The sequence below is a fragment of the Cetorhinus maximus genome, chromosome 8, assembly GCF_964194155.1.
Source record: "Cetorhinus maximus chromosome 8, sCetMax3.hap1.1, whole genome shotgun sequence".
NCBI lineage: Eukaryota > Metazoa > Chordata > Chondrichthyes > Lamniformes > Cetorhinidae > Cetorhinus > Cetorhinus maximus.
The window spans coordinates 53,265,915-53,279,353 of NC_135886.1; the positions used below are offsets into that span (position 1 = coordinate 53,265,915).

Genomic DNA, 13,439 nt, shown 5'->3' on the forward strand with positions numbered 1-13,439 from the left:
GGTCTCAGTGCGATCCCGGTCACAGTCAGATCCCGGTCTCAGTGCGATCCCGGTCACAGTCAGATCCCGGTCTCAGTGCGATCCCGGTCTCAGTGCGATCCCGGTCACAGTCAGATCCCGGTCACAGTCAGATCCCGGTCTCAGTGCGATCCCGGTCTCAGTGCGATCCCGGTCACAGTCAGATCCCGGTCTCAGTGCGATCCCGGTCTCAGTGCGATCCCGGTCACAGTCAGATCCCGGTCTCAGTGCGATCCCGGTCACAGTCAGATCCCAGTCACAGTCAGATCCCAGTCACAGTCAGATCCCGGTCTCAGTGCGATCCCGGTCACAGTCAGATCCCGGTCTCAGTGCGATCCCGGTCACAGTCAGATCCCGGTCTCAGTGCGATCCCGGTCTCAGTGCGATCCCGGTCACAGTCAGATCCCGGTCACAGTCAGATCCCGGTCTCAGTGCGATCCCGGTCACAGTCAGATCCCAGTCACAGTCAGATCCCGGTCTCAGTGCGATCCCGGTCACAGTCAGATCCCGGTCTCAGTGCGATCCCGGTCACAGTCAGATCCCGGTCTCAGTGCGATCCCGGTCTCAGTGCGATCCCGGTCACAGTCAGATCCCGGTCTCAGTGCGATCCCGGTCACAGTCAGATCCCGGTCTCAGTGCGATCCCGGTCACAGTCAGATCCCAGCAGTTTCGGGTTCCGCTGCTGTGTTGTCTCCGTCCCCAATAACAGGCTGTGGGCTCCGTCCCCAATAACAGGCTCTGGTCTCCGTCCCCAATAACAGGCTGTGGGCTCCGTCCCCAATAACAGGCTGTGGGCTCCGTCCCCAATAACAGGCTGTGGGCTCCGTCCCCAATAACAGGCTGTGGGCTCCACAGGGAGAGCAGCCGCCTGCACTTTGAGCTTTATTAGGGAATGAATGGGTCTGAATGCAGAGGGACTGGGAGTCTGGAGACCAGAGTTTGACTGGTTGCTTTGCCTCCCGCTTCCACCCTGCCCGGGGGTGGGTTGGGGGGTTGGGGGTGGGTTGGGGGGTTGGGGGGGGGGGCGGTGGAGCTGATTCCTGGGCTCTGTGCCCTCTGCTGACATGTCTGCTGCTGTCCCTCAGTTCACTGAACATGTTCAGGCAAAACTCAAACTTGCTGATGACTCACTTCCCCCGTCACAGAGTTCATGCACCTGTCACCAACTGCTCAGCAACTTCAGGACCATTTCCGTCCCCTCACTCCACTCTCCCGCCCCCCCTCACTCCACTCCCCCCCCCTCACTCCACACTCCCCCCCTCACTCCACTCCCCCCCTCACTCCACTCTCCCGCCCCCCCCTCACTCCACTCTCCCGCCCCCCCCTCACTCCACTCTCCCGCCCCCCCCTCACTCCACTCCCCCCTCACTCCACTCCCCCCCTCACTCCACTCCCCCCTCACTCCACTCCCCCCCTCACTCCACTCCCCCCCTCACTCCACTCCCCCCCTCACTCCACTCCCCCCCTCACTCCACTCCCGCCCCCCCCTCACTCCACTCTCCCGCCCCCCCCTCACTCCACTCCCCCCCCCTCACTCCACTCCCCCCCTCACTCCACTCCCCCCCTCACTCCACTCCCCCCCTCACTCCACTCCCGCCCCCCTCACTCCACTCTCCCGCCCCCCCCCTCACTCCACTCTCCCGCCCCCCCTCACTCCACTCCCCCCCTCACTCCACTCCCCCCCTCACTCCACTCCCCCCCTCACTCCACTCCCCCCCTCACTCCACTCCCCCCCTCACTCCACTCCCCCCCCCTCACTCCACTCCTCCCCCCCTCACTCCACTCTCCCCCCCTCACACTCCACTCTCCCCCCTCACACTCCACTCTCCCCCCTCACACTCCACTCTCCCCCCTCACACTCCACTCTCCCCCCCACACTCCACTCTCCCCCCCTCACTCCACTCTCCCCCCCCTCACTCCACTCTCCCCCCCCTCACTCCACTCTCCCCCCCCTCACTCCACTCTCCCCCCCCTCACTCCACTCTCCCCCCCCTCACTCCACTCTCCCCCCCCTCACTCCACTCTCCCCCCCCTCACTCCACTCTCCCCCCCCTCACTCCACTCTCCCCCCCCTCACTCCACTCTCCCCCCCCTCACTCCACTCTCCCCCCCCTCACTCCACTCTCCCCCCCCTCACTCCACTCTCCCCCCCCTCACTCCACTGCCCCCCTCACTCCACTCCCCCCCCCACCTTGCTCTGCTCTCTGAAAGAAATCTGTCGGGTCTTCACGAGGTTCCTTACTCACTTCAGGCCCTTCACCTGTAATGGTCTGAGAGGATTGCAGAGAACAAGTCAGGACATGCCCAGAGAAGAAGAGCTTGTGGTCAGTGTGGACTTCACACTCAGATTATTGACTGAGAGAACTTGGTGTTCATCACTTCATGGGGTTAGGGTAGGGACAGAATGAGATTGGGAAGGGGCAGTCCTGGATTGGGACAGTCCTGGATGGGATGGGAAGAGCTGTACACTGACCATTCCCTCTGCTGATTCCTCACCCCTCACTCTCTTTGCTATTCCTCATTCATTGTAAACCTACTCTTTTTAAATTGGAATCTAACAATGATAAAATGCAGAGTTCCTGTTGGAACCTACCTAATTGGATCATATTGAGTTCTATTGAGCAGCACTTGGGGTGATACAGGGTGTGGCTCTGATTCCATTGTCCTGCCATTTTCTCAAACTAATTTCTTAACTGGATGTCACCAACAGCAATTTTGCCACTTGCTTTTTTGCTGTCTCCATCCACCCATTGATTAATGCCTCTCTATCGGTCTGTGTGCATCTCTCTCTATCTTAGTCTGTGTCTCTTTCTTTCCTTCCTTCTCTCCTTCCTTTCCTTTTCTCTTTCTGTCTCTCTCTCTGATGTCGCTCTCTCTCTCTCTCTCTGATGTCGCTCTCTCTTACTCTGTCTCTCTCTCTCTCTCTGATGTCTCTCTCTCTCTCTGATGTCTCTCTCTCTCTCTGATGTCTCTCTCTCGCTCTGTCTCTCTCTCTCTCTCTGATGTCTCTCTCTTTCTCTCTCTGATGTCTCTCTTTCTCTCTCTGATGTCTATCTCTTTCTCTGACGTCTCTCTCTTTCTCTCTCTGATGTCTCTCTCTTTCTCTCTCTGATGTCTCTCTCTTTCTCTCTCTGATGTGTCTCTGTTTCTCTCTCTGATGTCTCTCTCTTTCTCTCTCTGATGTCTCTCTCTTTCTCTCTCTGATGTCTCTCTCTCTCTCTCTCTGATGTCTTTCTCTCTCTCTCTCACTCTGATGTCTCTCTCTCTCTGATGCCTCTGTTTCACTATATTCCTCTGGCTGGAATTTTCTGGCCCCATTACTTTGGGCTTCATGGTGGGGGTGGGGTGGGGGTGGGGTGGGGGGTGAGGGGGGTGGTGGACAATAAGTCGAGAAGACCAGGAATCAGTTTAACGCCGGCGTGAAATAACAGCGGGATCATCCGAAGGTGTCCGCCATGACAGAACGCCAATCCCGCTGGAGGCTGGCGTGAACCTGATTTGCATCCCACTGCTGGGATGCAAAGTAAGGCCCGGCCGGGATCATCCTCCCACACCAGATTTACTGTTAGGCCGGTGGGAAAATGCCAGCCCAGAACACGTCTGGACAAGAGTGAGGTGCAGAGTTCAGAACTTACCATCAGGGCCTTGTTCAGATCCCGGGCATCCGAGGAGCCCAACAGCTACCGAACCCTGGAGGAACACCTGCACTGCATGCTGGGTGGATTCCCATGGACATGGCTCCACCGCGAAGCAGCTCACGGAAGCTGGGTGATCTTCACTGATGCCTCGGGCCTGCTTCAGAACATCACAGTCTTAGCCACGGGCTGCTCTGCTACGGGTGATCAGCGAGAGGGGGGAGAGGAAGGTCCAGCTGTGAGTGGGAGAGGAAGGTGTACAGGGTTGGGGGAGGGGGTGTGGAGGTTGGGGTGGGGGAATGAAGGCGTCAAGGGGAGGTGAGGTTGGGGGTTGGGGGGGACGGTAGGGGAAGAGGATGTAATGGAGGAGAATGTAGCAACTGGGGAGGAGGAAGATGTGAGGGAGGGAGTTTGGAAAGGAGAAGGAGTTTAGAGGGGGAAGGATTTTGGGGGAGGAAGGAGATCTGAGGGGTGCAGGACTTTAGAGGGGGGGAGGAGTCTGCGGGGGAGGAAGGAGTTCAGATGGGGGAAGGAGAGAAGGCGGAGGAAGGAGTCCAGAAGGAATAAAGGAGTTTGGAAGCGGGAAGGAGTTGGGGGTAGAGGAGGGAGTAAGGGGGGATGTCCAGGAGAATGTACAAGGGAGGTGTCTGTGGAGTCAATGACTGCCTCCTGGGGAGCAAACTGAGGGTGGGTGTGGTAGGAGGGAATGATGAGTGAGAGGGGGCAGAGTGAGCTGGAAGGGTGGGAGGGTGAGAGTGTATCGGTAGCGGTAGAAGGGACTCGGAGGCAGACACGGACCCTGGGGGTGGGAAAGAGGAGGTCGGGGGGACTGGCAATGAGGATGGTGGTGGGATTCTCAGGAAAGTAGGGAATGTGCACGTTCACCTGGACATCCTGAATGGAAAAGGGTTCTGGTTGGTACGTTATGGTGGGGAGGTGGTGGCCAGGGGGGTCGACAGTGATGGAGGAAAGGACATGGGTGACTGGGGGAGGGGAAAGGACGGGGGAGCTGAAAACAAACCTTGTTAAAGCCATGTTTCTGAAATGGAAAGTGAGTGGAGCCTTGTGTTGTACGGGTACAGCTGCTGCATGGAAGCGCGATCAGTGGGTGGGTGGAGAACAGCTCAGCTCAGATGGTCAACTGAAAGTGAACCTCAGCAGGCAGCACTGGAAATACCCGGGACAGTGAGATGAGTGTGATGGAGGGAGGATTCGTGTGTGTGGGAGAGTGCTTGCTCGAGACTCTGAAAGGCAGACATTTCTCCGTCTAGGATCACTCGTGGGCCAGCCACTCCCAGTTGAACTACAATTGGGGGAGATGCAGGGGGAGGACTTACGAAGCCTGTCAATGAAGCTGAAAGACACCATTACACATTATTCAGAGAAAGTGAATATATTTTTCGATTATAAAGTGACAAAATGTGTTCACCTGTGCAACCACTTGTGATCAGAATTTCTTAACTTTTCTAGGCCTACCACTTCTTCTAGGTGCTGCCCTGACATCCGCAGCAGGGGTGGAGACAGCCTGTGCAATGGTTGCCCTGTTGCCGCTGATAACTTTGGCCTGGGCCTCTAGAGAGCCCAGGCCTTGAGGGCCCCGGCTTGCTTTGGCTGTCCTCCTGTGGCCAGCTGCTCCCTCTGCAGTGACAGAGGATGAGGTTGAGGGGGTCACAGGCAAAGGGGAATTGGAGGGAGAGGACAGCCTCTGAGATTCCTGGGTGGATGACCCACGGGGATCCAGCTGCCGCTTCTCCTCCCTTCAGGTGCTCGAGGACCCTGGCCTGACTCCATGAGGGGAAGGAGCACCTGGAAGAACATTGAGGTGCTCCGTTTCCCCCTCATGTTGCCATTGCAGGAACACACCCATGGTTAATGCGATGGAGCACAGGTCTGCACACATCTCCGCACTCTGCTGGACAGGGTCTCCATGGCATCTGCCATCCTCCCCATGCATACCTCCATACGTGCACATGTGGGCACCTCCTCTGACTCGCGTGTCACTCTGTTGTGGGCTTCCAACAGCTCTGCATGATGTTCCCCCACCTTCTGCTGACTCTCCAATGAGTTGGAAGGCCGAATCCAGAGGCTTGTCATCAGACCCAGACCTCACAGATGCCTCTTCCTCAGCAGTCCTCTGAGTGCCAGGGAGTTCAGCTGAACCTGCCTCCTCTTGCTGCAGATACATGTCCGTGTAGTGACCACCAGATTGTGAACCCGAGTCTGCTCTACATCTGGGTCCCATGGAGGTGTGTGTCTCTGCGCTGGTGGAGGGTGTGGTAAGTGCTGTATAGGGGCTTCTAGGCTGCTTGTTTCCAGCTCTTCAATGAAGGAGATGTCCACTCTGTTGGAAGTGAGGACATGGATGGAGCTGAGGGACTGGCTGGCTGAGGGTGTCGGTCACTTGGCCAAGGTCCCTGTGAACCAAAGTAGAGATAATTAGTGCGTGGCAGCAGAATGAATAGCAGGAGAGAGAGAGAGCACTCACACATTTGTGTTGAGAGAGGGATGATGTGGTGCAGGATCCTCGGGTGCGTGTTCGCCACCAATCTCACTGTTGCCACAGGCATGGTCCACATCCTCACCAGTCAGTGCCGTGGCACACTCCTCAAAGTGAATGAGGGGTTTAATGTGGGACACTCCACCCTCGGTCTGGGACCTCTCCCTGCTGATGTGAGCAGGCTTCTCCTGCATGAAAGCAGATTGAGAGAGTGTGAGCAGGACACATGGCACTGCGTGGAATGTTTGTGTGGAGAGCAGAGCCATGGACAGGATGAGGGCCTGAGCTCCAGAGGATGTGAGCCTAATGGAGATGTGGGGGTGTGGGTGAGAGTTGGTGGTGTTGTGCCTTGAGGTGTGAGATCCCTGTGGATGTGTGATGGGTTTGGAGTGTGAGAGTTGAGAGTGATGAGGTAGTTAACTTACCCTGGAGGAATGGATAAGAGCGTTCATCCTGCACTGGATGGCTGACCTCCTCTGTGCTCCAGCAGTGCTGACCGCCACTGCCACTGCCTCCCAGGCCCGACTGGTGACTCTGGTGGGCCTCCTGCGGCCAAAGCTGGGGTAGAGGACATCACAGCGCCTTCCATTGCATCCAGCAGGTGCCAGAGGGGTGTCACTAAATTTGGGGGCTGCAGTCTTCTTTGCTTTTGGGGCCACCTGTCTCCGGGAGCAGTCCTGGTCTGTGGATATGATGTAGGCTGCGCTCTGGTGTGCTTTAAGTATGGCGTCCAGACCGAGGGAGCGCTGAGGTCACGCATGCTGGGCAAATCCGAGCCCTCCCGCCAGTGATCCGGAGTGTTTCCCGTTAATGCATTATTAATGTAGAGGAACAGGCTGGGAATGGAATGACACGGCACAAAAACCTGCCACTGTGGCTGGCGAGTAAAACAACTCTTTTCCTGCCTGCTGCTGCACCTGGTGCAAGTCTGGGATGATACACTCTCTCTGTATTTCCTCTGTCACTCTCTTTCTCTGTTCCTTGGATTTTCCCTCTTTATCTCTAGTTGCTGGTTTGTAGCTGTCTCTCTCCTTAGATCCCTTCCACTTTCACTTTCTCTCTTTCTCTCTTCCTCAGTTCCTTTTTTATCTATCAGTAGCTGCCTGGCTGAAAGTGAAACCCTGAGTTTAGAGTCACAGCCAGCTGGTGAGGGTTGGCTCTGAATTCCAGTCATTGATTGAGTGCAGCGTTGAGATAAAGGATCGGCCATGATATTGAATGGCTCAGAGGGCCAAATGCCCTCCTCCTCCTATTTTTCGATGTTCCTATGTTAATTCTGATGTAAACTGAATACCAGAAGTATGATTTCAAAAACTAGCCCCATTTTCTCTGTGTATCAATGTTGACTGTAATTCCTGATCAGAACTAAAACCAGGCTCTCCACATCGGGCCTGTATTTGTACAGCCCATAATTCATGATATCACCTGGAAAAACCCAGTACTCATGGCTCACCGCCCGGCACAGCCCGGCAGCCTGGCTCACTGCCCGGCACAGCCTGGCTCACAGCCCGGCACAGCCTGGCTCACCGCCCAGCACAGCCTGGCTCACAGCCCAGCAGCCTGGCTCACCGCCCGGCACAGCCCGGCAGCCTGGCTCACCGCCCGGCACAGCCCGGCAGCCTGTGTATATGACGGTCCTGAAGTCAATGTTTACGATGTGTATGAATGTTTGATCTTGTGATTTTCAGGATGAAGCAAAATCTCTCTCCATTGATGTGTGGCAAGTGATGGTCAGGAAGCCTGGGAAAGTTTGTCGGAATCTCTTTGGCCCGGTCAATCGGGATCAGGTAAAAGCTGAGCTCCGAGCTGAGCTGAGGAACGGGCTGGTCGCAGCCAGGAACCAGTGGGCCTTTGACTTTGAAGAGGAGCAGCCTGTGCAGGGGGCCTTCCAGTGGGAGGCAGTGTCGAGTCAGGACGTCCCACGTTTCTACAGAACCTCCGTGCTTGGGGCTCGGCGAAAGGAGTTCCCAAGCCCACTGGGGCTGAGAGGTGAAGCTGAGGAGAGGAAGATGTCACCACATCAGGATTCAAACCCACCGCGCAAACCTCACAACCGCAAGAGGAAGCAAACTGTCATCACAGGTAGGAGTCACCTGAGGAATCTCACCCACATTCCTGTGCCGAATAACCCACCTCAAAACCATTCCACAACTTCCTCCTCCTGACTGTCAAAATCACAGACCCCCACTCCAAACCATTGATTCCCAAAGCCCCAGGACAGGAAGATTCCTGCAGTTGATAGATCTTAGGATACGAAGGAAGATGGGGCAAAGATAGAAAATGGAGTTGTGGTATAGATCAGTCATGATCTAATTCAATGACAGACTAGGCTTGACAGGCTGAATGGCCTCTTCCTGTTCCTGTGGTTTTCCCCCTTCTCTGGTTAACGATTTCACTGTGCTTTCCTTCAATCTGTTTAAAAGCTCCCTGGGTAGATACACTGCCCAGAGTGGTGCTGAGACCTGCTGAAGCAAAGGTCACAGGTTCAAAGGTCAGCCTGTGCTAAGGGGTCAGTTACAGCCAAGCACCTCCTACTGTGTGTCTGTGGGTGACAGGTGCCTACAGGTTCTGTCAGGGTTGACATCCTGAAGAGAAGGTTCTGGGCCCCTGACTCTGAATCCAAGTCATGAGGGCGACAGGAGCTAATGGATCTGCACCTAAAGTGCTGTAAGCTGCAGGGCTATGGGCCGGGTGCAGGAAGGTGGGGTTAGAAAGGGCACCTGGGTGTCCTCGGGCTGGCATGGACAAGATGGGCTGAATGGCCTCCTTCTGTGCTGTAACTTTTCTAGGCTTCTAATGAAGCCTTTCATCTTCACATTTCCCGGGAACACCTCTGTGGCAGGCCAGCTGTGTAGAATTATCACCCTACGTTCTATATTGGGATAATCATTAGTCTCTAATCTGGCCCCTCCCTGTCTTCCTGAAGTACCCATAGCCTCGCCCATGGGACCTGTACCCTCACACAAGACAGCACCTTGGGAGGAGTGGGGTGGAGGGGGTAAAGTTGGAGCAGCCTGGGACAGTTCAACCTTGGTCTAATTGAATGGCACAGCAGGACCGAGGGGCTGAATAACCTCTTCCTGTGGCTTGTGTTCCTAACCGTGAGTGACAATTTGGTGTGTGAGCTGATTGGCAGCAAACTCTTGGAGCAGATTGAGTCTGAAATCCTATGCACACCCTGATAACCATTTAAATTCTATTTAAACCCAGATAAGGCAATTTATTACCCAGTTCTGTTGTGACTAGCTGCTAACCATTCCTCTCTGTCTGCCTGCAGATTTCTACGCACTGAAGCGAAGGTTCGAGCCTCTGGATCCTGAGTCCAAGCCATAAGGCCAACATGATGTGATGTCACTGAGTGGACTGCAGCCTTGCTTCCTCTGCCCAGAGTTCCCTGGGAAACACTGTGTGTCTGTGGCTGGATGCCTGCCCTGCAGAATTTTGACTCTGCTCTGTTACCAGGGCAGTCCACCAGTTGATTAGCATTTAACCTGACTGACGGACCTCTCCCTGTCTCCTTAACTACAACATCATGGCCTCCCTTTGGCCTATGGTGCTCTTGTCTAGGCTGCTGTATGTCAGGCCTTTTGTAACCATGGAAACTAGGACCTGCGGAAACATTCTCTCAAGATTCCATTAAGAGTTAACGGGTCGCAGTGCGATGAACTGTTTCAAAGTCCCAACAAAGCCGGCCCTCGCAGGCCTGAACCTCGTGGGTCCTGGACCATGTGGCACTGAGTGTTTCGGGCAGATGAGCTGCTGCACTTATAACTTTTGTACACAGTCGCCCTGAGTGTAGATAGTGCACATATGTCACCCTTCCATATCGTGTAAAAGGAGAGATAAGATGTGGGAATGTACAGTGTGTGAGGGTGTGAGAGATGGGGAGTGTGTGAGGGTGTGAGAGATGGGGAGTGTGTGAGAGAATGTGGGAGAGAGGGGGGGGAGTGTGTGAGGGAATGGGAGGGGCAGAGAGAGGGGCAGTGTGTGAGGGAATGGGGGGAGAGAGAGGGGGAGTGTGTGAGGGAATGGGGGAGTGTGTGAGGGAATGGGGGAGAGAGAGGGGGAGTGTGTAAGGGAATGGGGGGAGAGAGAGAGGGGGAGTGTGTGAGGGAATGGGGAGCGAGAGGGGGAGTGTGTGAGGGAATGGGGGAGCGAGAGGGGGAGTGTGTGAGGGAATGGGGGAGCGAGAGGGGGAGTGTGTGAGGGAATGGGGGAGCGAGAGGGGGAGTGTGTGAGGGAATGGGGGAGCGAGAGGGGGAGTGTGTGAGGGAATGGGGGAGCAAGAGGGGGAGTGTGTGAGGGAATGGGGGAGCGAGGGGGGGAGTGTGTGAGGGAATGGGGGAGTGAGAGGGGGAGTGTGTGAGGGAATGGGGGAGGGAGAGGGGGAGTATGTGAGGGAATGGGGGAGGGAGAGGGAGAGCTTGAGTGAAGGAATGGGGGAGAGAGCGAGCGTGTGAGAGAATGAGAGGGAGGATGTGTGAGTGAGAGAGAGGGAGTGTGAGGGAGTGAGCTACAAGGAGTGTGTGAGTGAATGAGAAAGAGGGAGTGTGTGGAGAATGAGAGAGGGAGTGTGTGAGGGAGAGTGTAAAGAAAGAGTGAGGAGTTTAGATGCTGCTGATCTCGAGATGAGAAGTGGAGACCATTCTGTCCAGCTGCACATCAAGGAGTATTCCATGTATATTCATTGTGTATAATGTAAACGTGGCATATTTATTAGAAGAATATTTTAAATATTAATACATTTAAAAAGGTTTAAAACTGCACAACTTGGAATTAACCACTCCTGGTATTGATGATAACACTGGTTTGGACTTTTTAATCTCTGCAGCAAGTCGGATTGCAAATTCTGCTTGGACGTTGACCATGTGACAGTTGTAAATGTTATTGGATGTACCTTATAAAAGTTGGATCTTTATTGATTAACTTTGCTTTGGTTTTGTGCCAGCAGCAGCTGATAGGGTATTTGATACAGCACAGACGGAGGTCATCGCAACTGTGCTGACTCTTTGTAAGAGCTATCCAATGAGTCCCACTACCCTGCTCTTTCCCCACAGCTGTACATTTTTTTCCCCCTTCAAGTATTTATCTAATTCCCTGTTGAAAGTTCTATTGAATTTGCTCCCACCATCCTTTCAGGGAATGCATCCTGGACCTGAACAACTTGCTGTGTGAAAAATCCCCTCCCGTCTTAAGAACATAAGGAATAGGAGCAGGAGTAGAATAATCTTATCCACTTTGACAGTAAGAATCGAAAAGCAGCACATTATCTAAATGGAGAGAGATTGCAGAACCCGGTGGTACAGAGGGATCTGGGTGTCCTGGTACATGAATCACAAAAAGTTAGTATGCAGGTACAGCAAGTGATTAGGAAGGCAAATGGAATGTTGGTGTTTATTGCGAGGGGAATGGAATATAAAAGTAGGGTTGTTTTACTGCAGCTGTACAGGGCCTTGGTGAGACCACATCTGGTATACTGTGTGTTTTGATCACCTTAGTTAAAGGATATAAATGCGTTAGAAGCAGTTCAGAGAAGGCCCACTCGACTGATTCCTGGGATGGGAGGATTCTTTTATGAGGACAGGTTGAACAGGCTGAGCCTGTGTCCATTGGAGCTTAGAAGAATGAGAGGTGATCTTATTGGAACATGTAGGATCCTGAGAGGACTTGACAGGGTGGATGCTGAAAGGATGTTTCCCCTTAAGGGAGAGAATAGAACTAGAGGACACAATTTAAAAATAAGGAGGCTCCCACTTGAAGCAAGATGAGGAGGAATTTTTACTCAGAGGCCTGTGAGTCTTCAGAACTCGTTTCTCCGGAGTGCGTGGAAGCAGGGTCATTGGATATTTTTATGGTAGAGGTAGACAGGTTCTTGACTAACAAGGGAGTCAAAGGTTATCAGGGGGAGGCAGCATAGTGGCATTCAGGCCACAATCAGACCAGCCATGATCTTATTGAATGACAGAGCAGACTCGAGGGGCCGAATGGCCTATCCTGCTCCTATTTTGTATGCATGTATGTTGGGCTGGGGGAGGGATAAATGGCGAGGGGAGGGGTAAGGGAGGGCTGGGGGAGGGGTAAGTGAGAGCTGGGGAGGGGCAAGTCAGAACTTGGGGAAGGGGTAGGTGAGGATGGGCAGAGAGGGCAAAGTCAGGGCTGGGGGAGGGGTAAGTGGGGGGTAGGGGAAGGGAAATTGAGCACTGGGTGGAGAGGAAAGGGAGGGCTGAGGGAATCAATCAGCAGAGAAACCAGAGGTGGGATGAATTTTTAGTAACTAGTGGAAACTCACTGACCTTGAGATACTCAGTCAGAGCTGATCTGTATGTGGATTTCGCAGGTTAAAACCAGCACACACCAACCTGTACCAAACCCAGATATTGTAGAAAGGGCAGCAGGCTCAGTGTTTGGGGAACCGCTGAGAGTACACATCCTCAACTCCGCTCAGCAGCAACTTTTCCAAACCACTCCCGGGCCAGAAATTCCAGAAAGGATTCTCATGGAATGATTTGTGAGCCTGAGGGAAGACAGTGCCAGAAACTAAGTGGTAAGAGTGGAGGTAAGGAGTCAGTGGGAGACAGTGAGCACTTCAGAGGGTGAATGGCACTAGGTGCATTGCTCATATGGAGAGCTGGCGCAGAGACAATGGGCTGAATGGCCTCCTTTTGTGCTGTAACAATTGTGTGATTCTGTGCCAACAAATCTGCAAAAAGAACTAAAGGGCAGCAGGTATGTGATTGGTTGTTCAGAGAGCCCAGTGTTAGAGTCCGGAGCTGAAAGCATTCAGGGTGGGGTGGGGTGTGTGCGAAGCAGGAGAGAAGAGAGAGGTGCCAGCATCAGAGAACGAGGTGAGAAAGGAAAATTGTATCAGCACAAGGGAACATGTTGATTGGTGGGTAGCTGGTGAGTTTTTTTTGTCTTGAGTTTAGTTAGTCTTCACCTCAGCACCGTGGAGTGCACATCCTGTTCCATGTGGGAACTCAGCACATTTCTTGTGCCCTGGACAACCACATACACAATAAGCATCAAGATCAGTAGCATGGTGGTGATGTTACTGGATTAGAAATCTAGACGCTCAGACTAATGCTCCAAAGATTGAATTCAAATCCCACCATAGCAGCCAATTGAATATAAATTCACTTAATTATGAAATCTGAAATATAATGCTAGAATCAGTAAAGCTAACCATGAAACTACCAATTGTTATCAAAACCCACTTGGTTCACTAATGTCCTTTAGGGAAGGAAATCTGCCGTCCTGACCTAGTCTGGCCTACATGTGACTCCAGACCC

At 53.6% G+C, this 13,439-nt stretch overlaps 1 protein-coding gene across 1 annotated transcript in view; it reads left to right on the forward strand.

Moving 5' to 3' along the window:
* The window catches only part of LOC144683283 (cyclin-dependent kinase inhibitor 1-like), an 11,428-nt gene extending 1,399 nt beyond the window's left edge, over window positions 1-10,029 (forward strand). Inside the window, exons 2-3 of the mRNA XM_078546229.1 lie at window positions 7,839-8,232; window positions 9,428-10,029. Coding sequence (XP_078402355.1) covers window positions 7,839-8,232; window positions 9,428-9,483 — 450 coding nt within the window. The 3' untranslated portion in view covers window positions 9,484-10,029. The remainder of the gene's footprint in view (window positions 1-7,838; window positions 8,233-9,427) is intronic.
* The last annotated feature ends 3,410 nt before the right edge of the window (window positions 10,030-13,439 follow it).